At 41.7% G+C, this 27,993-nt stretch overlaps 1 protein-coding gene across 1 annotated transcript; it reads left to right on the forward strand.

Annotated features, from left to right (window-relative positions):
- The first annotated feature begins 2,304 nt into the window (after window positions 1–2,304).
- MARCHF3 (membrane associated ring-CH-type finger 3) lies at window positions 2,305–27,987 on the forward strand. The gene is given in 5 exon segments (XM_005437062.3): window positions 2,305–2,460; window positions 2,462–2,571; window positions 5,022–5,229; window positions 19,168–19,377; window positions 22,784–27,987. Coding segments are annotated over 5 exon segments (843 nt in total). The 3' UTR covers window positions 22,943–27,987.
- Window positions 27,988–27,993: the final 6 nt, after the last annotated feature.

A 27,993-nucleotide genomic window follows, 5' to 3' on the forward strand; every position in this document is an offset into this window, starting at 1 on the left:
TCCCCCACTTAACATTGTTTCTCTCCCTAAACAACATCTAAACACATTTTCCTGCTTTTGTTCTTAATTTTTCCTCTTCTGTTAAGGTACTTGTGACAGATTTCCACCTCTTTCACATGAAAAACATTCTGATGGGACATAATACATACATACGGGTAAATACTGACTTTGGGGTTTGTGGATATTAAGAATTATTATTCCTTAATGAAGTCTTTGAATTCATGTTTGCTTAGGATCTCTGTGCTTCTCAGGACAATTAATCTTTATTATTTATCCTAGGGTTCAGTATTGAAGCACATATTGTCTAAATCTGTAATTGTACTGCTTTCATGCACATACACTGATTTAGTGTCAAAATGATTCTTCTGAAATCAGGAAAATATTTTGTAACTTCCAACTTTCTTTAAAAAAAAGAGTTAGGTAGAAAGAGGTTACATGTATTTGCTATGCCAAAGTGGGATATTAATGCAGTACTGTACACAGAAATTTGAATTAACATCATCGGTGGGATATAGCTACATTATTCCTGGTGTGCTTTAAAGCTCTGCATTTAGTTGCATCATCTGATGCTTCAGCGAATGCTCTGAACTCATCAAGTGGCTGATGGATGTGTTTGTAAAAGCTTGGATTGTTACTTCATACACAACGATAAGCCCACTGTAGAATTTAATGAGGTCAGTGAAGCAACCAGAAAAGAAATACATAATTTAGTAGCATGGGTCTGTAAGCATGGTACCACCTAGGCTTTCTAAGTTAAATGAAGCAGCTACTCAGCTGATGAATATTCTTGATAAACAGTCTCAGCATGGATTTTAAAACTGAAATGTTGCTCATACCATGGTCTCCTTGGAGAGTCCATGGCTCTTATTCTATTAAAAAGTCTGCATCTTTTGTGTGTTAATGGCTTGGAAATCAGCCATTTGCTTAATTTTCATTGTGAATGAGGGCCAGAGTCTGATTCCCTTTCCCATTCCCTGAACACTATATGCCCTGTAAGCTGTCTCATCAGCCTAATTCTGCTCTCTGTGGTATGCACGATCTGAAAATAGCTGGGAAAATCCTGTAAAATAAACACTTTGCTGAGCATTTTGCTGTTTTAGATACCTTTCTAAGTGGTCTAGCATTCCCATCACATCCTTACACTCTACTGCCAAAGACATCCGTTCAGGAGACTGCAGAAAGTTAGCACTGCCATTTGCTCGAATCTAGTGATATCAGATTACAGGATTTCTTTTAAAACCCAGAGAAATACCTCTGTTTAAAAGAGTGTATTAATGTTTAATTTTTAAACACTCTTCCCTGCTGCAATACTGGTACTACACAAGTAACAGTGGTGTCCGGGTTAAATGCAGTGCAGACAAACATGCCTGATTTCGACATGTGAATATCGTAGTAGTAACCTGTAGCATTTAACTGTGACTTCAGCCAAATGCCTCAAAGTACGCTAGGAAGTCTTTCCCTGCTTTTGCAGAAGGATTAATCCACCCATTCCCCATGGAACCAATCCACCCCAACCCATGGTCGGTTGTTGGGTGGGCAAGCCGGCAGGCATGTGGCCTGCTGTTCTGCCTGCTGTCACAGCCTCCTCTCACTGACAAGCACACCCAGCAAGGACCGTCATACAAAAGGTATCAGGAATCTACACTCCCAGGCTCTTTGTTACCAGCATAACCCTTGCTTTCCAATTATCACCATTTCAAGCATCATACAAAATACACTTTAAGTGATGGGAGAAAGAGCAAAGCAGAGAAGAAAGACAGAGGCAGGCTGCCATTTCTACCTCACCTTGTGGCACAATATCACTGCACGATGGCTGTTATCAAGCAGGTCTGTGTGACAAAAGCCCTGTACAGGATTATTTGCCAGGTCTGTGGTCTGCCATGGGTTAGTGATGGAAGGCACTTAGCAGCAGTGGAGTGTTTTCATAGGAGATTTGGTGCTGACCCGCCACTTCCTCCTCCAAGACATAACTTTCCCCTTTGGTGGACAGGGGCAGCCTTTAAATTTACAAACACACAAGGTGAAGATTGTATATTCCTTCGCAGCATTTGCTGGGGGGAAAAGACAAAAAGGTGCAGTTTTTACATTTATCACTCATGACTTCAGGAGTCTGCAGAGAAAAAAAGCAGCACAGAGCCCCAGCCTGCTGTTTCCGAGATGTACAGACTGTTTTTCCATGACACATAACGTTGTAAGCTTCCTTTCCCTGCTGAGCGCATTTCAGAGGGCTGGGGCAGGGCGGAGGGATGTTTTTTCTCATGCCTGGTATCAATCAGTGGGGCAGAATTGCAAACAAGGAGGGACATGCCCCTTTCTGCTGCCACACCACCCTGTCCTCCCTCCTCCCTAGATGGGGACCCGCTGCCCACCACCATGAGGATGAGCTACTGCAGCCACCTGCCAGGAGTCCTGCCGGAGAGCCCACACCCGCCAGCACCCAGCGGCAAGACCCTGCTCAGCGGGTGGCAGCCGTGGTGGCCCAGCCAGCAGCTGCCTGCAGTATGTCATGCAGGTGTCAGCCAAAGATGGGCAGCTGCTCTCCTCCGTCATGCGGACGCTCAACACGCAGAGGTACGTAGGGAGTGGCAGGATGGGCCAGGGCCCTTCTCCCTGCATGGGCTCCCCAGCTGTCACCCACCTACAAATCCCACGGGTGCTTGAAGGGAAGATGCAGTGACATGCTTCATGAGGGCCTTACAGGGTGCACTTGTAATTAAACCCTCATCCTATCTTTATAATAGTTAAGCTGCACATGTAATTAAGCCCTCACCACTATACTCAGCGAAGAAGGGGGAAGCAAGCTGTCTAGCGCTGCTGCTGCTCAAGTGCACCAGCTACAATAATTTGCCTGATACGTAGTGGGAGGCTTCTGTGGGCACCAGCTGGCATGGGATGCAGTGTTTAGCCTGCACGCTGCCACCAGCACTTCTGTGCCACGTTTCCTTCACACTTCCTAAGCCAGCATGCTGAGCAGCCAGACAAAGCTATTTCTGGCAGAGAGGCACACACAAGTGTTGCTGCTTCAGCCATCACCCAAGTGACTGAGAGCAGCTTTTTCTTCTGTTGGTTTAGAATGGCAGATTAGTTGATGAAACATGCCTTTAAACTATACCTTACAAAACGTTAGCCTGCTTCAGGTTTACTTTGCTTTCATTAGAAGCAAGAAGAAGTAAAAGGATGCTTTTCCGTATCCAGACCTGATAATTGGGTCAACATCAAGTTTCGCTTCACTGGTGTGAAGCTGGAAAGAGTGCATAGGTCTTGAAGTTGCCCTGGATTTTCACAAAACAGCGAACATAATCCAAGACCCTGCACTCATGTGAAAAGTGAAATTATTAACTGCTGCTGCATATGTGATGTGACAGTTTGAAAGGGCTTTTTCCCCTTTACTTGTAGCAACTTTTTTAAACCCTGTGCATTCTGCACAGCTCAGATGTGTGTGCAGAGCATTGAGCATAACTTCATACCCTTCTACCAGGCAGGCTGAAAAAAGCAAGTTGGCTTGTTTACACTTTTCTGAGGTTACACTTGAGTGAGTCTACCTGTGGCAGCCTGCAAAGAGCCAGCAGGGGGACAAAGGGAATAGCTGTGTGCCACCACATGCTATCTGCCAATGACAGCAACAGTGACAAAACCTGCTTTTCTGAGGATATCACCTGAGTGGCTATGTGGTAGGGTATGGCATATGAAGGCACGGACTCTGTTTGTGGTGTAACCAGAGACACGTTATTGTACAGAGAAACTCATATTTATATCTCCGAGCCCGGACACAAACCGCAGCTGTATGTACCACCAGGCTCAGGGCAGAAACCCGTTCATGAAGTTACATAGCTATGTACCACTACAAGCATGCAGACACCTTTTTGCTACTAGATAACCATATTTATCTTTCTTGCTTTCCTTCATAATACCCAGCTGTTCTCTCATGTGCCAGATCAGACATTCTCCATCGTCCTCTCACATATCTGTCTTCAGACATTCTCTATCCTCCTCTCCCACAGTAGGGAGAGCTTTCATTTCCCAGACCTCAGCCAAAAGATTGACCTTCTCAGCCTTGACAGGTGCAGGGGCTGAGTTGAAGCTGCAGTGAAGTGTATCCATGGTTCAGCAGCACTGGTGCTTGCAGCCTACAGCTTTCCTTCCACTGTGCGAAGTCTGAGCACCCCAGGCAGCCACATGACTGCCTTCCTCTTTCCTGAAAGAATACTCTGTAAAATAAATAAACTCAATCATTAAAACCAGAGTCTCTAGATTTTCATTGGCAGGAGGACTGCCCGTGCCCCTTTGCACATCAGTACCCCACCAGCAGAAAGACGGAGGCAATGCAGGAGAAATACCCATGGGCAGCGGTGTGCTAGGGATGTGTTTGGCACAGTCCTTTTCAGTGCTGTTGATGTCACTCCTTGAGCTGCTCATGGGCTGTTACCCCAAAGAGAGGGAAACCTTCCCCAGGGACAGGAGCTTCCTGCCTGCACACACCTGCCTGACATGACCCTGCCTTCACAGTGCTACAGGGCAAGGTGCTGTTGTTTCAGGTCCAGCAGTCTTTTGCTGTTGATCACTGAAAACAGCTTACCCTATAGGTCAGGGGATCATCACTAGCACAAGAGATGCTACCCTGTAGGTCAGGAATGAGGGCATGGATCACCACTAGCATAAGAGGTGCCCAGCTGAGGCAGGTGTAAAACTTCCCTGATGCATTTAGGGATTTCTTGAAGTGGCTGCACTGCTGCACTGTGAAGAGGTGGGAAATAGAAAGGTACAGAAGCACTTGGTTGTCTGTCTTTCATCTGCCACTCGATGTTTTTCACTCTTAACATTTTTCCCCCCACAGAAGAGGTATTTTAAACAGTACCAAAATGCCTGTGACCATTAGCCCAGCAGCTTGGTGTACTAACTGCAGAGCAAAGTACACAAGCTGTATGTTTCCCACATAGTTAATTCATGACATACAGAGAGAAAGAGGTAGAGGCTGCAACACAGCCCTGTATACTGACCAGTAATTTTCTCTCCTTCTCCAGTAGCCCCTTCAACGACCAGCCAATGTGCAGGATCTGCCACGAGGGCAGCAGTCAGGAGGACCTGCTTTCCCCCTGTGAATGTACAGGGACCCTGGGGACTATTCACCGCAGCTGCCTGGAGCACTGGCTGTCATCTTCAAACACCAGCTACTGTGAACTCTGCCACTTCAGGTTTGCAGTGGAGCACAAGCCCAGGCCACTGGTGGAGGTCAGTACATGGAGCACATCCCTGAAAGCTTAGCTTTAATGAGTAAATCATGTTTGTTTTTATGTAGGTATCACAGAGCCTTTGCAGCTCCACCAAAGCCAAAGCAAGCTATGAGCTTTGGGCTCTGCAAGATAAGCACAGAAGCTCAGGGAAAGGGCAGGAATAACAAAACCCTTATTTTGAACTAAATCAAAACAAGAAGAATGGGTTCCATGAGTTTGCTTGACTGTAAATGTGAGTGAAGGTTTGGGGAACAGGGTACCAGCCAGCTTGGCAGAGGATGGAAGTAACAGTTTCTGTGGAATGCAAGACAACCACCAGTATTCAGCATATTAAATATAGGTCAGGAATTACTTTTTTTCTCCCTTGCTTCTGAGAGTCGTAACAAACTGAGGACCCTTATAAATCTAGTTTCCATGTAAAGCCCACAAGGAGAAGTTTTTCTTGCTCAGTGTATGGCATGCTTAGCTCTTTGTAAGTGACCTTTTGGCCTCTTCTTGTCTGTGTACCAAATTCAGCAGTGAATTGGACAATTGTTTCTCCCTTACCTATTAGAATTAAATTTTGCCAACTAGAGATGCTTTAGTGGCTTCTTGAAGTTTGCCAGGTTTGGGGTTTTTTGTCCTCAGGAGAAGAAAGAAAAGAAGAAAGAAGCCAAGATCACTATCTTTAAGCTGTTAATGTTCTTTCTCCTCCCCTATTTTAATGGGGACAGGGGGAGTAAAAGTTATGGTTTGTGTTGGAATTAAAGGTGAATTACAAATAATGGCATTTTATAAAATAAGAAGCATCTTATTGTACCGGTTGGTGATACAGGCATTTTAATGCCAAGCATGTGTCCAGGACAGCATGCCTTTCCTGTGAATCTTCATCGTTCCTGTAAACTGTAGTGGAACTGGTTGATAGAGATATGGTATTAAAAATAAGGTGGGGGTTGAGGGAGGCAGATTTTGTTTTCCTCGTGTTCACATTTGAGAGGATACAGGATAAAACTGACTGCTGGGAGGTTGGTCAGGGACCTGTGCAGTGAGGGAGGGAGCTCACTGAAGACTATCAAAACTGCTTTATCTTGGATTAAGTTAGATATGTGCATTTTATATCTAAACCTAAGGATATCTTCATTTTTCCTTAAGATCCACAAAAAAGAGATGTGACATGGTATTTAGCACAAGACCTGTAGTCTTGTCAAGCCTTAACCAGAGCAAGCCTAGGCCAGCTCTGTTCAGTTGCCTCTAGCTTGCTGTTTGGTGCTTCTAGCAGGACTTCAGCCTCTCCCAAGAAGCTGATCCTGGTTTGAGAAATGCTGCTGTTGAGCATTCTCAGGCTGCCAGTGAGTGAGCAGCAAAATCTTTATGACTGAGCATTCTCCAATGAAGATTATAACGTATTCTTTCAGTCAGCTGCTCTGAGCCTGTGCCAAGCAGTTTTTGGTTGTGGTTTTGGCACAAGGACAATGCTACTCTGAATTTGCCTTCTGAAAAGAAAGATAAGTGATACTGAGGCAGTGCAACGTAAACAGTTTCATTTGAGAGTCCAGCTTCTTCAAGATGTTCCCTTGCAACAGCTGTTGTTGAGGCTTGTTTTGCACAAATCACACATGACATTGTTCAGAGCTAATGATGCTTGAAGAAGTTGAAAGCAAAGCTAACCCTGCCCAGGCTGGAGCAGTCTGGTTGCTTCATCATTCCAGGATGAACTGAGGCTTCTCTTTGGCAAAAGCAGTAATAAATAATAGCAACAATAATAATAACAATAATAATGATAAAGCTGTATTTTCTTTTTCAGCTGAGGACAAATGAGAATCAGGTACAAGAACATTTCTAAAACATAGTTCACACTGTTAATTGATGTTTTTCTCTTTACTACCTAATCTTTTCTTGCTTCTCGGCTACTATACCCACAGTATTTTAGTGCAGTAATCAATAATTACATGCAGTTGCAGAGAAGTCATAAAAAAAGCAACTGACTTTTTTGAAGTCTTTTGTGATCTTATATGAGGAGAACGTTTTCAGTTTAGGAGGGAATTGAAGGTGTAATTTTGAAGTTGACAGCAGCAGAGACAGAGTAGCTAAGATGAGCTGTATGCAAGGGGATAAATTAAGCAGAAAGATATTAGCCAAACTTCTTGGTTTCTGTTAGTATAATTTAAGTTTGTCCTTAAAGTTCGTATTTATTTAATACTTATTGCTTTGAAATCCAAAGACCTCCTCACGCAAATAATTGCAGCAAATCTGAACGTTCACAAAACATGACTAAAGCAGATGCAAGTTGCCAGATTCTCCCAATTTCTGTGTCCTAAAAGCACTGTCCTATCTGCTTCCCTGCATTACCTAGAGTATAAGGGGATGGAGGGAGGTGTATCAGGTATAGCAGGATCATCTTTCACAAAAACCTGCTGCAGTGTTTCAATGAGCGACAAGGCAGAGTGGCCACCTCCTTTTAACTCCATTATGTATGTGTGTGTGCATGCATGTGTGTTTCGGGTGGGGATTTTAGTAGGATAATTAGGTCTCCAAAGATTCATCTGAACTAGATAATGGAAATGGTAAATGGCCTTTCAGTGGAGGTGAATGATGTGTTTACCAATGCATTTTAGAAGGTCAAGAGGGACTATTGTACTCTTAAAGTAATTTGTAGAGCATAGCCTATAGAAGTTTATCCAGTAACTCCTCAGCAGGCCCTATCTCGTGCAGAGAATATATCCCATCCATTGGTCAGTGACAGGTAATATAAAAATGCTTGAAACAATCATCATATTCATATTTTCTCCTGAAGATTTTCTATCGGGAAGAAAAAAAAAAAAAAAGCATTTCTGACTATTGAAAAATGTACTATTCACTTTCTTAAAGGGGCCAAAAAAAAAAAGAAAAAGAAAAAGAGAGAACATGGTATTATATTTTCTCCTTATCCCTTCATTGGATTGATCACTGCTTCTTAGTGGCTTAGCTGTGGGCGTGAAGGAAATCTCAATGGAAACAAATTGAGATACTTCATTTGCTTTATCTAGAGATTTGCTTTATCTGACTTCATTCCTGCTGTTGGCTCCCAGGAGAGGCTGTAACAGTGGTAGGCTTGAAATGAAGTGAGCAGTAAGTGTTGGCTGACTGGTCAGCCATATTCCTGCCTCCCTTGTGTGCATTATTATGGAAGCAGCAGAGGATTTCTTGCTGGGCTTCATGATTGATCAGAACGGGCCAGTGAACCCATAGCACTTCTTCCCCATCCCCTCACCCTCACCATGTTGCTAGTTTGCCATTAGTTCATTATGAAATGAAAGCCAGTGCTCCATAAAAATTTGTTGCAAGATGGCTTTTTGCCTTCTTTTAAGCAGTTGCTCATGTTCACACTAAGTGTGTGGGCCCATGCACTCAAACAGGAGATCTTTAGCTCAGATACAAGGGACATACCTACAGCTATATCCTGCCTCCTGCCTCCATCACACATAGGGTACAAAAATGTAGAAGCTTCAGATATTCTTGGCCAATTTATTTTTTTAACTCAGATTATTTTCTGCAGAAGTATTGTGTTTCTGAACCATGAATCAGACACTATGGTGGTTACTAATACCTCCTTCATCATTAAAGTGATTTGTTTATTGCCATCCACCATCAGAGCTCTGCGACTTGCTCTGCATCAAGTCAAAGAAGCACACACCAGAAAATGCTCACATTTCACCTCCTCCACAATTTTTGGTCAGAGGTTGGTCAGCCAAAAGGAGTGGTCTCCTTTGCAGTTCCTTGTCTCCATACTTTTGGCCTGCATGTATCAAATGTGCCCTGCTGTGTGATTTTACAGTTTTTGGTAAGAATTCCTTTTTGTTGAGCCCTCATTAGTCACCCATTTAACAGATTTTGTTACACTTACACTGCTTTGCTTATGGAATGAGCTAAGTGGGAACTGTCACTGCCTCCAGATGACCCTGCTTCTGGTAGGACTTCTGCTAAGAGGCTGGGTTGATGTTCCTCAGCCCTCCACTGGGATCTGGAACTTCTTTATTTCTTAGCCACTCACGAACTTGTCTCTCCAGCTGCACTGGAGAGATCATGATACATTGTTGCAGAGGAGCAAGAGACTGATTATGATCAAAACCAGTTTTTTTCATGCTGAAGATCACTGAGTCCTTCTGTTCATCTCCCTTCTGCAAGGCACCCGGCAAGCTCTGGCTTTGAATTTATTCAAATTCAAAGTTAAAATCTGAAATCACTGACATCAATCAGACATAATCTATTGGAGGATAACCTTTCTGTAGCATTTTCAGAACTGTCATTTGGAGTCACATTTTTGCTAGGCAATATGTTGCTATTTAGGCACTTGGCAGGCATCAGCAGAGCAAGTCTAGCCATGCCGCTTGATTTCAGAACTCCTCTTTCAGATAAGGGGATTGTTTGAGATATCCACAGCCCTACAGTCAGTTAAAAGGAGCTATTTGCCAGTAACCTTAAAGACGTCCATTTACACATTACCAGTACATGCATATCCAGTCAGTCCCTGAGCTCATATTACTGCAAAAATCAATTCAGGAACTGCAGGCAAGGTCTGAATCAACCTCTTCTACTGTGTGCTAGACTCACAGCACCCCTGTACAGTCTGGTGGAAACTAGAGGTGTGTGGGACGTGTGCTTGGGCACATAGATGTCTCATTATGAATGTGCCTAGGAATGACGCTTCTCAATGAGAAAAGCAGCTACTGCTGAGTAGCCCTGCTTCTCTGTCCCATGTCTTGGTCACTCCACTTCCCGTGAGAGCCTGGCTGTATTTGATGCAGAGGACCCAGACTGAAGCAGCAGAAACTCTAGACACTAGAGGAAAGAAAACCTGCAATACGGTGGTTGTATGCATAGACCTGATGTTCCTTGTTGCAAATCTGGAAGGATCTCAAAACAAACACAGTGAAATCAAACTGCGGTAGTTTCAGTTTGTGGCTTTTGTAGACCTTCTGCTTATATCTAAAAGGGGAGTTGCCTGCTTTTTTAATGCAGCCAATCCACAGAAAGAAGCACACTCTAGAAATGGGTGACATTATTCAAGTAGAAGCTTTTGCTATGTTTCAGCATAAAGACTAGGCAAGCTTTATATAAGTATTTAATATCATCTTCATTTAAATTTCCATATTGCATCTATGTTACTTCCACTTGGTTTAGTACAGAAACAGACACAAAACATGGGAATACAACATATTTATGTGCAACGAAATTTGTTAGACAACAACCAGCCACAACATAAATATTAAATAAGAACATTATGCAACCATATAAGTCAGGCTTGTATTGCCTGTAAGTTATCTACGTGTTTTAAACCAACCAGGATTTGGTATCTATTGGTTCATTTCTAGCAAACAAACAGAAAGCACTTGATTAACAATATAAAACTCATAAGCTAAAGAGCATGACTTGAAAAAAAAAATAGTCAGGATAATAATCACAATAATGGGCAGAAATTAACTTCAGTTTTTCCGAGCCTATTGCTGGCTGTACAGCTCATTCTAGAAAAGAAAAAAATTAAAATAAATTTAGAAAAAGCCTTACACTTACATCTATGCAGGAAGTAGTTAAAATGAGCTTACATTATAATTTAAAACTTCCAGAAGCCTTACACTGAAATATGAATTTATTTTTTGTGCAAGGCTTTTGAGTCACATTGATTTTATCTGTTGGGAATCTTTTTACTTATTTTTCCTCTCCCTGCTCAGTGAAGCAAGTCATTAGCATTATATTAGTCTAACGAAGAGATACCAGATTTGCTGCACATGATTTGTGGAAGTCTCATTCTTAAAGCCAGAAGGAAAACAGTGACTCAGCATAGTCACCAGCAAGGAAAACCTTCATGAATGCAAGTTTGGAAGGACTGCAGCTGTCAATAGAGCACATTAAGAGTGGGAGCAGATAACTTAAGTATGTACATCATTCCTCCCCTCTTGACCCAAAAGGGCAAAATAAGAAGGGCAAGGTGATGGAGATGCTTTTGTACCTAGCTGTCTTCAGCTGCAAAAATGTCCCCGAGACCCAAGTCACACAGGGAGAATTTGAAGCAGTCACCTAGATTTCCAGTACAAGTATGTCTGAATTACAGAAAGTATTACAAAAATAAATAATGAACTCCCCAACACATACAGTTTGAAAAACATAACCCCTTCAAGGAGCACTTTTTACACCTAGTATACTGTACTCTATTCATTCTTAATGGGGAAAAATCCAGAGAACACAACAAGCTGTTACCTCTCCTTTAAAGAGAAATGAAATAGTTGTTTTATGTTCTTTGCAGAGAAGTCTTGTTACAGTGCTTGACTTTTCCCAAGCACAAATCTTATAGTACTGACAGCAAGAATGCAATCAAGAGCAACCCACCCCCTGCAAAAACAAGCAAACCACCCCCCCCACCCCCCCCCAAAAAAAAAGAAGAAAAGAAAAAATTACTTGTCAATTACCAGACTGTGACTTCAAACCATCACATCTGTAACTGCTCTTTCCTGAATTTAAAGGACTAGCAATCAAGGGCAAAAAATGGTGAGGAAAGTTCTCAGGAGAAAGTAGCCGAACAGAGAGGAAACAGGAGCTTTGGAAAAGGCCAATTGCTGTTGTTTAAGATGAGGGAAGATGCTGTGAGTTTTCAAAAGTACAGCTATTTTTGTTTTACATAATGGTTTTGGTGACTTTTGTTTAGACATCATGATTCTGTAATGCAGTTTTGCACTGCCTGGTTATCATGTCTGTCCTGGTAACATTTCCTGCCACCAATAGAAGCCAGTCAGAGTTTGCTTTTTCTGGAGAAAAAAACAGTGCTAAGATGAAAAATTTTATTGTATCTGTCTTTTTGGAGAACTACCAAGCATTTATTATCTATCATGTCTTTAGTTTCCATATATTTGAGCCTGTAGATCAGATATCTGCAAGATGTGGAAATATGTGTTGCCAATAGCAAATCTGTGTTGCTTTTGATTTAAAATGCAAAATGTGATTTTTGTTGATTGATTTTCTTGAATGCATACATTTGTCTGCCTAATTGGGAATATATTAATCTAAAATAGAATGGGAGCTTTGAAAAACATACAGATAAAAGGAAATACTGCTTCTTCTAGAGTTCCACAAAACCTATTTTCTTGAGACATCTGGAAATCTTTTACCTGTTAGAAACATCACCTGAAATACAAACTAAAAGCGGATAGTTGGAAAAAATAGCAGTAAGCCAGACTGATATTAAAGAACATAATATTGTATAATTGGATCTGCAAGAAATTTCACAGATTTTTCAGCACAATTTAGCACGTTCTGTTGTCTGTTTTCAGTATCGGAGAATTACTGATCCTGTTTTTAGACACTGAGATTGTGTAATCCAGAAACTAAACACCACATCTACCAGCCACTGTATAATTGCTATGTGGTGGAACATTCTATATCAGAGTCCTGGTTTTCAGTTGGCAAACTACACAAGGTCCAGATTGCAAATTCAGTTATGGTGTGACAGCAACAGCCTGCAGTACTCTCCCTACACTTAGCTACCACCTAGGGTTGGTTCCTATCTGCACTGTGGTTCAATCTTTTTAGAAAAAAAAAAACCAGACAACATTCAAAGGTGTATCATACACCACCCTGAGAATGGATAATGTATTCTTCCCACTTACAAAACCATGCAAATGAAATTAATTTGCTATTTCAAAAAGTAGCTTTGTCTCATTCAGACATGCACAATTAAAATATTCCCTGAAACTGGAGTTAAAATAAGGGTTAAACTTAAATAAGAGCAGACTCAGTTACAAAGAGGACATAACATTAGCATAATAATGTTACAGAGGTCAGGTCTTTCAGCTCCTAGCTGACAGTCACACAGGCCTCTGCCTCTAGGACCAAAGGAGCATGTCTGTGAGCTGTCACCATGGCCTTTCTAAAATCACTTACTGAAGACAGTAACACTGTGCCAGTAACTAAATTTTTGATCTAAGCAGGAAACCCAAACCCTGAAATATTTTTTCAACTGAAAAGTAACTGTCAAATGTTTGTTTTCATTAAAAAACATTAACGTAGAAAAGTTTATCACTCCAAATGTTTCATTGCACTGAAAAAAAAATACGTATAATTCTGGTCTGGGCGACTTTATTTTGAGTTACATGTAGTTTGTCTTAGTTCTGAAACGTTTCACTGACAAAGGTTAAAACTTTTTTTCAAGTAAAAAAGGATTTGAACAAAGCTGTTCAGATGTAATTTTTTGAGGGTGTCATTGCATTTTTTAAATGGTGCTCCTGGTCTTTAAAAATGTTCTTCATTCAAGAGAAACACCCTAAAAACCCACGCAATATCACTCTTTCTTTGCTTAAAGCCCAAGGCAAAATGCTCCTGTTGGTCACTGCTGGCATGAAACCAGAAACAACAACAATTGCGGGCAGTTCCGCTTGGGTACAGAGTGCTTTCATCAAGATTCACTGTAGAGCTATCAGCATGAAAAGAATTAACTGATATGTTTGATGTATAATAAGCTATTTTTAGTTCAAAGGGAAACACATTTGGGGAAGACAAATCCTTCCTGTCTTCTCCCCCCCAGCTTCATATGTGGTAACTATTTCAATACTTTTAACTAAAAAGCAGTGTGAAGGATTTTCTTCATACTCTGTGGAATCTTCTTTGCTGCTGGTATAATTCCAGCAACATTTACGTAAAATCAATTTTCAAAGGAAAATGTAGTGAACTAGAATTGTCTTCCCAGTAGAAACAGGCTGTAGCCTTAGGATCTGATGTGGAAAACACTATGCACATACTTTACTTAGCATTTGTGAGTCATCTAATTGAAGTTAGACTTACAGAGGTGAACGATTTCAGGGTTTGGCCTTTGGCAACACTGAAGCAGCTCAAACTTGTGGAGGCGTTTTACAGCAGCTTTCTACTGGCAGCTCATTTTGGTTAGGTTAGATAAATTCCCAGAGTGAGCCTCTCCAAGGTGTTCTGGTCCTCAGTTTCTGCTTGTTCTGATGATGTCCTTCTCCAAATGTGAGGCTTCACTTTGCTGTCACATTGCGCGAATGCCTCAGTTGTGTCCCCCTTCAGACGAGCAGTTCTCCAGTTACATTTGCTTAGGCAGGAAGAAGTAAACTGGTTAGAAGGAAGCTGAGCCCATTCGCTCATCTCAGGAGTCTGAGGTTTCAGATTATTTGTGGATGTGAAATAAACACCTCTGTACCTCCACACTGAAAACATATTTGGGACAGTTTCATAGATGTGGTTTCACATGCAATTTTAAATATCAGATAAATTTTTGGAAGCCAGTAGTGGGCTCATAGACCACAAACCTCCCAGGGACTGTTGCAAATCCACATTACGTTGCTGAGCACTAGAATTTGCATTCAGCTGAAAGAGGAGTAGAGGCCCTCTGGTGAAGGTCAAGAGCTCTAATTTTTCTTATAATTTCAGATAATACAATTCAACTCTGCTTTGTGAACTGCAACAAATCCTTATATGCGCATTACACATGTCAGTGTATGAGGTGAAGGAACATCAGGTACGTTGCCAGTGTTTTCTCACATCAAATGCAGTACATCAAAAATCCCTTTCAAAACATAAGTAAGTTCCTTCATAAAACTGTTTCAGCTTTGGGAGTTTTAGCCTACACCACACCCTGGGAAGCTGTTTCAGAGCTGGATCCTCTGCAGGCTGGGATTTTTTTTCTGGTTCTTACCTAAATTTATTTATGGCCAGCTATTACTTGTTTGTTCTTACGTCAACATTGTCCATTAGCTTAAGTAGCACTTCACTGATGTCCCCTTTCAGCTCTCCCTTCTTGTGGCCATCCCCAGGATGCATTTGGAGCATGACTTTTCTGGGATAAATAAGTCAAACTTTTAAAGTCCCATCATGTGGTGTGGGCTTTCTGTTTTCTTGATGCCCTTTCTGTTTTCCAGTTAAAGCAATCTTTCTGAGCACTGGAGCTCACCTTCGTGTCTCAGCAGAGCTTTGCCACTGCCTGCAGACTTAGGCAGATGTTTCTTGGATCTTCAGCTGTGGGGCTGAAGATTGCAGACCAATTGCTGCATCTGCCCTTTCGAGAGTGCCCATTCCTTGGTGGATGGATGGTCTGGGTCATTTCAGCAACACTGGCTCCTAGCTGAGCTTGGCTGAGTGGAGAGCACCTGTGGTGGGACAGTGTGTGGTCCACACAAACGCAGCAGCAGCAGCAGCAGCCACCGCTGAAGGGATGGCATGAGGGAGCAGAGAGGTGTCCTGCAGGCACAGCCATGAGCTCAGGGTCTGGGGTGTGTTTTGCTTCTGAGCAGAACCCATTTGCTATGTGTCACTGTGAGGGATGAGGTGGGATCCCATGCCTCTTTGAGGGACTGTTCTTATCAGGTGTGTATTAGTCTCCAGGCACAGTGTCTTTGTGTCAGTCATAAGCTACTATTGGGCTGTGCATCAGGCACTGTGCTTACCTGTTCTTGAATTCATGCTTGCTCTCATTGCTAAAGTCAGTTCATGTCTTATTACTGTGGCTCCCCACCTGTGTATCAGGAACATGAATCACTGTTCACTTGATAAAATGGTGCTTTACCAGGCAGGCCAACGTTTTGCTTCAAACGACCCTATGACCATTTTTATGACCTCTTCTTTCCTCCCCTCCCCCAGAAATGGAAATTATTACACTGACAGTCTCAATTTATTGCAGAAATAATTGAGCACATTGACATATTTTAATGAGACAAATTTCAGTGTATTGTAGTGCAGATCTGATAGTTGCATCTGGCCTGACATCTCATTCTTTCCCGGTCCCTACTGTACTGCCATGCTATGCTAATTAATCAGCTCAGCTCTTTGTTGGGATCATTGTGTGGGTTTCAGTTTCACAAAGGGATTTTCTGACTTGGCATTTTAGCTATAGAGTAACTTGACAGTGCACATTTCCAAAACAAAAGACAGAAACCTAGAATCTAAACAGAAGTAGATTTAGAAACACATGTGCACTACTTCAGGAGGAAGATATGGGCTGTGGCTAACATCCGTACAGCCATTGAAATTACTTATTTGTTGCTTTTGACTTCTACTTCAGAACTAGCTAATGAAATTTCTTTACCTTTTAAGGTTAGACTGTAGAATGGTGGGGGTTTAATTTATTATTTAATACTACTCTTGTCTGTCTTAGCCTCATCTACTATTTGAATTGCTTGGGTTTGATTCTTTATTCAAATGGGTCAGATGACACAAGGAGTGCAAGGAACCATCAGTCTGTGAAGTTGTCTCACACCATTGTTGTCTGCTGTTGTGTTAAGTGGCACACCATAAAGTGCTGTCTCAATTCAAGTGCTTTGTACTGGGTGTCATGAAAGTCGTAGGGCAGAGACAACACATGCCTTAAGTGTGTGCTTCCTCACATGTTCTTGCTGTTCTTCCTTCTCATTCAGATCACTAAACAGTACTTCTTGCACTAGCGGAGCTGCATGGGTGCCAAAAGGATCACAACAGACTGCAATTTCAGGATGCAGCCTTCACTATTTGAACTCTGAAATGTTACAGTGCATTCTTCACTACCCAGTTACAGGGGGGATGGTCACCACATAGCACTGAGATGAGGAGATACTGGCATTTAAGGTCTGCCCTGGTAAAGTGGTGAACATGCTGCAATTCCCATTGAGATCAAGGAGAAGTGCAGGTGCTCAGCAGTTCTCTTGCAGGTCACTTTTTAAACAAATAATTTTCACAAAAACTTTTCACAGTCATCTTTAAAAGCAGAATCTGCGTGACCAGGTGCTTTCAGTTCATCTAATTTTCTTGGCAATTTCACATTACAGGGATTTGTGGAAATTGAACAAGGCGAAGGTTGCAACCAGTCATGTCTAGAAGCAACCAAATATAACCTGGAACTGTTATGCACACACCCTTGGTGGTGCTCTTAAGTAAGTGGAATGAAAGCTCCAACGAAAACAGTTTGAGTCTTTCACACAACTCTATAGTGTTGTCTATAAAGACACAATAAAAGAAAAACCTGTTCAAATGTAAATGTATGTCTCCTTCTTTAATAGCCTACATCCTGCAAATAATGTTTATGAACATATTTTTCTGTTTTCCTAATTCCTGAGTTGTACATGAAAATGGATCTTAGGCTGCTGAGTTACTGGTTTGCAATTAAATCTCACAAAAGTCCTGTGAAGTAGTTAATTATTTCCATCTGAGATGTGGTGAGGCTAAGGCAAACTTGTCTACTGGTTTGTGTCTTTCTAGTGACAGATCAGTTCCTGGATGCACTCAATTTCTTGACTGTTGTTTTACCCCATATAAAGATGGAGAGAGAAATGCTGTATTTGTTTTCATGGTATGGCCAAAGCAGGAAAAGATGAAGCAGGGTCTGAAAATAACAGAGGGGTAGGACACCTAGATGAGAAATATTCATTAGATTGCACAACACTTTCAGTCTTACCTTCTTTTGTCAAAACTCTTGAGTCCTGCTGTTCTTCTTGGTTACGGCTGTAGCACTGTAATAGGGAAGAAGAAAAAAAACAGAGGTGGCTGGGGATAAAGGGTATTAACTGGTTAAGGGGTGAAGTTGCCTCCCCAGCTTTAGTTTCTGGAGCTAAAGAGACAAGACTTCTACTGCCATGTGTAATATGCTGGGAGGAGCAAGAGGCCAAAAAGTTTAAGGACGCATGAGCCTTATCCCTGTCCGTTGGCAAAGAGCTGCAGTGGCTTTAGCTTCTTGTTACGCTGATAATAGATAATGCAATAGCTCTCTAGAGGAGTATGACTTTCCTTGCCTTCAACACGGTTCCACACTCAGAGCTGGGGGCCTGGGAGGGATGTGCTGACTGGGAATTGATAGCCTACCCTACGCCCAGCTCTGCCCATGCAGGCAGCTGGGGTTATGACAGCTCACTCCACCTCTATTGCCTGTTCCCAGCTTTGACTCCTCTGCTTAGATTGTGGACTGCCTGGGGCAGGCACAGTCCTGTTCTCTGTGTGGTGTGTTTGCCCTCCGTGGCTAGGGTAGCATGTACAGCTGCCAGCCTGGCTGGGGTTCCCAGGTGCCACAGTAAGAAATGTTTGCTATTCTTGGTAGTACCATGCATATGGTTATATGCTCAAAGAGTAACACCCCCCAAAACCCCCAACCAACCAACCAACCAACCAACTAACCAACCAACCAACCAACCAACCAACCAACAACAACAACAACAAAAAAAACCAAACAAACCACCAAAACCAAAAAGATGTTGCAGAATGGTTTTGACCAAATCCTACAGCTTACATTGGCAAAAATTGCACATCTTGGTAGTCTTCCTGTTCAAATATCAACTTGAGTGAGGAGATTTTTTTATTAAAAGGTCTCAGTGTACTGTTGTAGGCTGAAATTCTTTCATCTCTGCTGTCTAAAATCCTGTTTATAGAAATGTGCGCATGTGGGCTTGATAGCTGTTCAATCAACCTTCACTTTAGCAGATGACTTTCAAGCACTCTGTTCTGCAAGATTACTACCCTTTTAGTAAAAGTAACCTTCTGTGCATTCAACTCTATCTGCATGTGAATACCTGTAAGCAAGTTGAAAATGGCTTTGCCAATATTACAAGCAGAATGTTAAAAAAAAATCTTAAAATAACATATGAAATATTAACAAACATTTTCTGCATTCTTGAGTTGCCAGGAGAGAGCATGATTCTTTCCACATTAAGAAGAGTTTCTCAAACAGTTCAGTGGCCAAATGCCAGGGGCTACGCGATGCAAAACTCTTCCGCTTCTCAAAGGCAGCTTTTTCTGCAGCTGAATAAACTTACACGTGACTAGAGGTGCACATCAGCAGGCACGGAGGGGGAGAAGTTGCACTGGGAGGCCTCTAGGAACAGCTGAAGTCATGTCCTGTGTGAGGTCCATGTTCCCTCCTCAAAGCAGCAGGTCCATGTTTTGCAGGTGAGCAGCTCATTTTGGGTACAAAGTCCTCCCTGTGCTGACACTGACTTTGTCTGCATTTTGCCTGCAGTGGCTGAGGAACCCAGGCCCCCAACATGAGAAACGTACGCTGTTTGGAGACATGGTGTGCTTCTTGTTTATCACTCCACTGGCAACCATCTCTGGCTGGTTGTGTCTACGAGGAGCAGTGGACCATCTGCACTTTAGTAGTAGGCTAGAAGCTGTTGGCCTCATTGCCCTCACTGTCGCACTCTTCACTATTTACCTCTTTTGGACCCTAGTAAGTACTGGTTTTCTGTTCAGCTCATGGGAATAAGGGAAAAAACAAATCGGTGTATTAATTAACACAGGGTGCTGTAGAGCAGGTGGACCATTGTATGAAAGCATTGCTTATATTTACCTTCTGTACTGATAAATTCAGGTTACATCTGCAAGAAACCTCTTGGTTCCACACCATTCAGGTTCTCTGGAAAATGAGAAAGACAGTTTGCCTTTGGGATCAGTGATTCCCAAATCCCAGACACCAGAGGGTATAGCAAGACAGAGACAAGGATGTAACAAGGAGGAGTTCAAGGCAGGTGCTACAGGAAGGCATTTCATCAAAGATGATGCATGAAAGGTGAAGGCACAGTGCACAAAAAAGCTTTAGGTGAACAACCTGGCTGCCACAGAGGATTCAGGTTTTACTCTAATGCAACATCTAGCCAATTTTACAATTCAAAAGCCTTGGATGTGGGTTTATCTCATGCTTTCCCCATTCCTCGTGCTCATGGTGCTGTGAGAAGTTCACAGCAGAACACCCCTTACACCCAGTTCTGTGGAAGTGAAGCTGCCTTTACAGTGCAGGTTATCGCTGCCTTATTCCTGTCCTGCATCCGTGTGTGCTGTCACTCGTGTGCCAATCCATCCTAAAAGCCACTTGTTTTGTGCCAAGTTGTTAAACTGAGATCAGTTCCTGGCCCCAACACACCAACATTTGGCTCAGCAGAAATGAAGGGAACGCAGAGGATCACTGTGAAAACAAGTGTTTATCAAGTTATGGTCTAGGAGTTCACTGAAAACCCCAGGTTACTGTTGAGTTTGACATTTCACATCTCTCACTGTGGTGGCCAGAGGAGAACAGAAGAGCAGATGCAGACACGGAGCATTCACACTGACAGGGTAATGCTTGTGTGGTGGTGCAAGGCTGTGCTGCTGTGAGGGGAAAAGCTCATCTGAGGGTGTGCTGCCCTGAGTGGGGGCAAAACCACCCTACCTGTGGTGCTGGCATGGCCACTAATCACACAGGACCAGCACTCAGCTCTCCCCCTCAGTGGGTATGGCCACACACTGTATGGCTGACCCCTCCTCAGCAATTTTTGGTCAATGTAAGCTGTTGAGATGGCACTTCAAAACTGCATTAGTAGAGCTAGCCCACAGCAAGAAACACCCATGCTCACCCTAGAGTAAGCCTAGCTCCAAGAAAACTATGAAAAGTAACATCTCATTTCTGTCATTTGTAACAGTGAAACCCTGTCCCATCCATAAAGGACTGCAGGCTAATTTTAGCAGCACAGAGCATCAGGGAAAGCTCAGAGTTTTGCCTCAGCCTTCTGCAGTTTCTCTTTTTGTTGTTTCTGCTTGCATTTTCCACGAAGCAGCAGCACTCCCCTTTGACAGGGTGGCTGCTTGCTCCAGCAGTGAGGTGGCACTTGTATTTCCTGCAATACCATGTGTAGACATGTCTGTCAGGTGTTCAAGCAAAGGTTGTTCAATTTCTTTTGTGTATGACTGTCTTAGAAACTCAAATGCTGCCCAGTTTACCTAATGTACATGATTCAGAAGCACCAAAATGGTTGGAAGTTGGAAAGAATAGTTTGGCTAAGTAGTTGGATTTAATTCAGTGGGCAGAGCAGAGGGACATGGTGGGGGAGAGTCTCAGTCTTTCTTCACAGTACAGAAGGTGCCCACATTGCCCTCACAGCATTAGCACCGGATGGAAGAGTTTTGAAGATGTTCCGGTGTATCTGCAGATAAATTCCACAGGCTTGAGGAACTTTTCACATGCTTCCTCAGAGGGCAGATAGGCAAAGTCAAGGTAGAGGTTTAAAGCAACCGCTTTACCAGTGGCGCTGAGTACCCTACATGTGGAAGACATGCCCTCTGTCTAATGAGCAGGCTGAGACCCATCAGTCATGCAGGAAAGCCCCAGCCTGTATTTGCCTTGTGGGAGGCTCCTACTTCCAAAGCAGGGAGGAGCAGTCTCACACGCAGAAGTACTAACTCCATCAAGTGCTTCAGCAGCACCTGCCCTTTCGTTTTTGAAAATGGGAGAATCCTGTACTCCTTGCTTAGCTATGGCTGTGCAGGGAATATATTGAGTGCTGTGGGGTAAGTTACACATAACAAGTGATATAATGCTCCTTTAGGTCCTGGGACAATAAAGAAAATTATAATTGAATTTTACTTCTAATAAATCAGCTTATTTTCTCTGGATGAAAAAGTTGGTATATAGATTATTTGCACACCACAATTATCCTAGTGATCACAGAACAGGAGAGATGCTCTTCTTAGCATCCATGAAGCTATCTTATCCCTTCCTCTAAAACAGCCAAGTTCTCCATAAAATGCTGTTGCTTTTTCTCTGCATTTAATCACTGTAACTGATACACACACACACAAATCCTGTTATTCCCAAGAAGAAAGCTTCAGACACAAAACAGAGATCGCTATCTAAACTAAGAATTCAGGGCCACACTCTACTTTCTCTTGCACATGGGTAATCTTAACTCCTGTAAGATCAAGTAGCATGTTGGGGTACAAAAGGATTTGGCCCTATAATTTCCAGTATAACATAACTGCTGGTTTAAAACACAGTCTAGCCCAAATTCTTTCAGAGTTAGTTAGAAAGATAGATACTGCACTTGCAAAAAAGCAACCCAAATCAAAGAAAAAACGTACACAAGCATATCATCTTACAGAGACATAACTCTCACTACACTTGGCAGTCACTAAAATAAGCAGTAAGCTATTTAAAATAAATACAGGGCCAAACTATCTCACACACACATAGCAGTCAGTAATTTCTCTTCCACGGTTAGCAGAACTGCATTAAGGTTGAAATTGGTTAGCTGGTAACAATAAAAAAATTCAAAGACAATCTAAACTGAGGTACACACTTTGGCAGATGGCTCACACTCACCTTGTTGCATCTTTGCGATCTTGATTTTGATGCATTTAACAATAAGGCATTACATGGTAGAACATACAACCCTTTCAGCGTTTGCACGCAGTTTAGCTACCTGTAAAACTTCACTACTCAGCCAGTTACCTAATGTGTCAGTTTAACAGGCTGCAGCACAGCAGTACTCCAAACTCATTCTCATTTTAGGTGGCTAGCAATACTTCAAGCTCTTGGGAAAGACAGAGGCACAATGTCAGATTTTTCATGTTATACAAAAGGGAATGAGAGGTAGGCAATAGCAGAAAGTAGGGCACAGGCAGCTTTTCTTCTCTACTGTGGCAGCTTGGGGAACAAGCCATCTACATGGTAGGTCTCAACTTTGCATACCACTTTTTGCTCATTTTTATCTTGCCCAATTAGGCTGCTCATCAGCTTTTTTGTTCCACTTGAATGCCCTTTCCCCCAAACCCCAGTTGATTCTTGGAGTGAGTCTAAACACAGTGCATCTCTCTTCTTTCCCCAGGTATCGTTTAGGTATCACTGTAGATTATACAACGAATGGCGCCAGACCAATCAGCAGGTGATACTCCTAATCCCAAAGTCGGCCAGCAACCTCTCCAACCAGCAGTCCCTGCTGGGCTTCCAGCCCCTCAAAAGGAATTCAAAGGAGACAATCGTTTGATTTGGGCTGTTCTACACAGGGGCCATGCACTAGAAGTATTTTCCTCGAACTCACTGGGGTCGGGTACTGTCCACAACCTAGGAGCATGCTATTCTGATTTACAGACTCTTTGCAGAGTAAGTCACTGCTTGAATTCAAACCATGGATGCTGCAATCATAGGACAGTTACTAAGCTGCCAAATTTATTTATTTAGCAGATACTGTATGGAATTCTGCAAACTCATGCTAATACTTGCTTCATCAAGTGATGCAAACTTTTTTGTTGTTTAAAATATTAAACTATGATAACTAACAGTGCGAAATAGGTTTTAAAAGTACTTTGCTTTCATCATTTCCTGTTCCTCTGGTATTATTTCTTTAGATAGCTGAACAGTAATTGGTGTACTTTCCTAAACACAGCAATGGCATTTTCCCAGTTTATTTTATTTGAAGGGCCTTTATACCAATATTTTTGGAGTATTAAAATGTGTGTAATAAGTTCTACAAATCGGCATATTATTTAAATGCTATGAAGTGATTAGAAGATTATCTTCTGTTTCCTATTTGGCAGGGAAGTTCTAATAGGAAAATATTTCAGTAATAAATCTAGCGTGTGCAAAAGAAACGACAAAAATTGGAATGGTCTTCCTACTCAAAAGTATTCTAAAGAAAAAAAATACTGTATTTTTTCCACTCGGAAGCAACAAATTAGGCACCATATTTGGCAATGAAGTGCATATTCTGCTGGTTTACATTTACACCAAGCTGAATTTAACCCTAATTGTATTTTTCCCTAACTTATTTTTCTAAGAGAACTGTGCATACATCATGAATGAGATCATTAGACATGTTTTAGGAAGCAGGAACTTGTCTTCCATAAAAATTAGCATTATTTTAAAGCTGCAGAATTTTCAGTTTGACAGATAGATTTAGCAGAGTGTATGTAAACCCTGGTTTCTCATTGTAGCACTAAAACTAAGGCACTTTTTAAAAAATGTAATATACAGCCAACTATGGTGACCAAACTGCATTTGGTGTTTAAAGACAAGACTTTATTCCTGGGTGGCATTATCTAGTTCCCCTTGGGTTTATGCCCAATTCATTCAGCAATTCTTTACCCTCAGAAGAGACACATTTATGTAGGGAGACTTATTTTACACAACTAAACAAAATTTCATTAACAAATGCTGCTAGAATTAGAAATTGATACATGAGAACGTTTGAATAGATTTTTTTTTTTTTAGAAGTATGCATCGATTGCAATGCCACCATCTGGCTTGTTTTCCAAACTTGGCAGGAACTGCAAATAAAAAGGAACATACAGTAAGAAAGCTATTAATTTATAACTCCATAGTTCAAGATGTTATGGGTGTCTACCATCAGACAAGAGCCTATTTGATGTTGTGTGTGCTTTGTGGGAGATAAAGCTTAGTACACAAGACCAAAGCTGTTAGCTTCTTTATTGGAAGAATTTACTCTTCTTCTTTGGACCAGTCTAGCTGTAGTCATGTTATTTAACAGTACTTTGTCAATTTCATGGGGATATACGAATCAACTACCTATATAAAGCAATAACAGCCTCATTCAGACGTAAGACTAGTTTCACAGCAAGCCAAGATAGGTAAGAAAATCATGAACCTGCAGATCTGTACTCATTACTCTCAGCAATAAGGTCAGAGGTCAGCAGTGAATACATGCTTCTCCAAGAGAAAACTATACAAGAATCTAAAGATATGGGTATCACAAACTCTGTGATGGCCTAAAACCTGTAGTACCTTTTTTTTTAAAAAAAAAACACCCTCTTAACCTCTTCCCAAAGGCAACTAACTGTCTGGATGGAAGACTGCACGTGCACGTAAGCAGAGAGTTCTAGGTTGTAAGGAAACTTGCTAGCCAGGGGTGCAGAAATCAAAACAGTTTAGCTGGGTCAGGACACTGTCAGCGTCTTAATGCCTACACCCTTGCTTTAGGTAAGCTTTCTTCAGAATTCTGCTACTACTTTTACTTCTTTGGGAGGTGCCCCAGAAAGTTGGCCTACAAAGGAAGTGTAATTCTTAAGTACTAGTCTTGGTTTTGTTTCATGAAACAAAAAAATAGGATACAGAATTAAGAAGCAACTAGGAAAACAACTATCAAATCAAACTGCAAGGTATATGCACACAGATCAGCATAATAACTTGGTCTAGCCCACCTGTGTTATTACAGATTTCTTTTTTTTTATTTCAAGACAGTTGATTTAATCTGAAGAAGGCATGTTATTGTGCTGTGCTTAAACTGTTCAGCCTAGTACCTGTATGAAGTAGTAAAAGCCAGTCCAGTAAGAATTAACATATGAGAAAAGACAATGCAGAAACAGTTATACAACAGAATTTGAATACAGCTCTAAAGAATTCATTTTCCAAATGTGAAGTTATGTTACCCATTACTTATAAGAAATTCTTACAAGCCATTTGCCACTGTTGCATTTACATGGACATTTCACCAGCTTCAAAATCTACCAGTTCCAAGCATTCAATGCTCTTTTAACTTTTTGCTCAGTTCCAGGAAGAAACAAACTCCAAAAGATTTACTTTTTAATATCTTTAACAGTCATATATTATTCAATGCTTTTTCAAGCATTAGATTAATGCAAAATGGACAGAAAAAGTCTCCACATAGACAGAATTACAACTGTTTTCCATACACACTTAGACTAGACCGCTGAAGACTTGTTTTGTTCCTACAAATTGTAAATAAGCAAGACAATCCATATCAATACAGCCTTCTATTTGTCAAAAAATCATGTAAGCAAATTTAAGCTGGTTACACTATCTTAACACCACAACCAACATGTTTAACATGAAACCATCTCCAGAATAAGAAATTTAAATAAAGGAAGAGTACCAATAAGGAATTTCACTGCATCCTTCACCGTCTAAGTGCTCACATGATCAGCTGGGCTACATTCTTTTTTCTGTGTGGCTTTTTTTGTTTTCATTTGGTTTTATTGTTTCATTTAAGTTTTTTTAACAAAGCTGTTCTTTTCTATTAAAAACGTTTTAGAGCCTTGATTGCTCTGTAGGAAAAAACAAAGTTTCTAGTATGCAAGCATGCACAGTGTTGAAAATGCCTTCCCCAACAGCACCTCAACATGAAGAGGTCAACAGCAACTGGGTAGTCTGCAGTGGTATAATCTAAGAAAATTGATACCCAAAACCACAGTGGAATATTTCTATTCCAGCAAAGTTTCAATAAAACAGAGACTAACACATAAATCTGGGGGGCATGGACATCGTTTTTCAAATAGCACATTGTTTAGAGTCAACAATTCACATCCTGCAAGAAAGTTACAGGTATTTCTTTTATAAAAATTCTTTTTTGGCAGCAGAGGAAATAAATGCCATCAGGCTCACAGATTAAAAATTCACATAGAGAAAGCACAAAAATATGTTGTGCTTTGTTGCAGAATGGCTGTGTGATCACGGCCACGACTCCCTTAAAGATCTTTGTGAAACAAAGTTAGCGTAAGTTAGCTGAAGCAGGCCTTGCAGCTGTGCTGAGGCATGCTGATAAGGAAGCTGAGAAAAACACTGACCTTGTGCCTAATGTTGTAAATAACTTTGAGGAATTCGCGTAGACAAGAGAGGAAAAAAAAAAATATGTAGCTAGCTATCCGCAGAAACCGCAGGTAGGAGGACGTGTGAAAATGTAACCCTTTAGAGCTTAGCCAATCAGCAGATGACTAGTAGGCATAATTAACTGGAACTTATATAAGACATAATCGCGCCGTAATAAATCTAAGCTTGCTCTATCACTCATATTGAGTCGGCCGCTTGCTTCCCCTCGCTCGTCAAAGTGGCGCCCGAACAGGGACCCCTAACCTTGTTCTTCACCGGACAGCGAGGACGGAGAAGCACTGGTAGCAGCGACCAGAGAGCAGAAGATCGGCTGATGCTGGCATCGTACCCGATCCGTGCTTGAGCCCAGGATAATTAAAGAAGGGGTTCGCCATCCGTGAGCTGCTACCCAAGGGAAAAGGCTGCAACAAAGAGGACTTTAACGAGTGCACAATGGAAAAAGAGGTAGCGCTAGCACTTTTACAATGCTTTTTAGAAAAGCGGGGGAGTAGGCCCTTTAAAAGATCTGGCCGGGTTAATTGTATTAGGTAAAGCAAAAGGATATTTTGCAGATCCTGAGCATATGTTTGAAGTAGAAGAATGGCGTAATTATGGGGATTGTTTATGGGATTTAGTAATAGATGATGATAAGGCAGCAAAAAAATTGATGAAATCATGGCATGAAGTAACTAATTGTATAAAAAGATATCAAGCAGAAAAGCGCCTTGCTGCAGCAGTAACAAGCCGACTTGCAAGCGCAGATCCTAATGCAGGAAAAATTATGCCATGTGAAAATTACATTCCAATACCCCCTTTATCACAAACAGTGCTCTCTGTACCACCTATAGAGGCCACTGTACCACCTATAGACCCTTCGTGTCCTCCGCCCCCCCCTCCGGCGAAGTAGCCTCGGGGGGGCCAGAGGGCGGGGACACATGTGACAAAAGTGCTGCTGAGGAAGAAAATAGCAGTGGGCAGTCAAATACAAAATTAAAAACAAAAAAAAACCAAAAAAAACCCAAACAAAAAGTACAGTAAACAAACTGGTGCGTTCTACGTGTATTAATTGGCAAAAAATAGCACAAGAAGCAGCTGCTCAGGGAATATTTGATATTGCTGAGCAAGTCAACCCCCCACAAGCTTTCCCTGTAACGTATCAGATAAATGCCGCTAACCAAAGACAGGGAACCTGGGAGGCTTTGATTGGAAAATATTAAGTCAGTTACGTAGTACAGTGAATGAGTCAGGCCTCCACAGTGAGCCCACCAGATATACCTAACTTTATGAAAGGGCCGTTATTGTGCCAGTGTATTCTGGAGAATAGTAACAGTTACACCAAAGGCATTTTAGTAACCCTGCCCTTAGATTCTTCTGTAGAAACAATGCTAGAGCGAATGAGTTGGGTGCCAGTAGGTCAGCAAGCCTTGCTAGTGGAAGCAATCCAAGCAGTAGGGAGAGATTTAGTGCAAGCCCAAA

This window comes from Falco cherrug, chromosome Z (assembly GCF_023634085.1).
Source record: "Falco cherrug isolate bFalChe1 chromosome Z, bFalChe1.pri, whole genome shotgun sequence".
NCBI lineage: Eukaryota > Metazoa > Chordata > Aves > Falconiformes > Falconidae > Falco > Falco cherrug.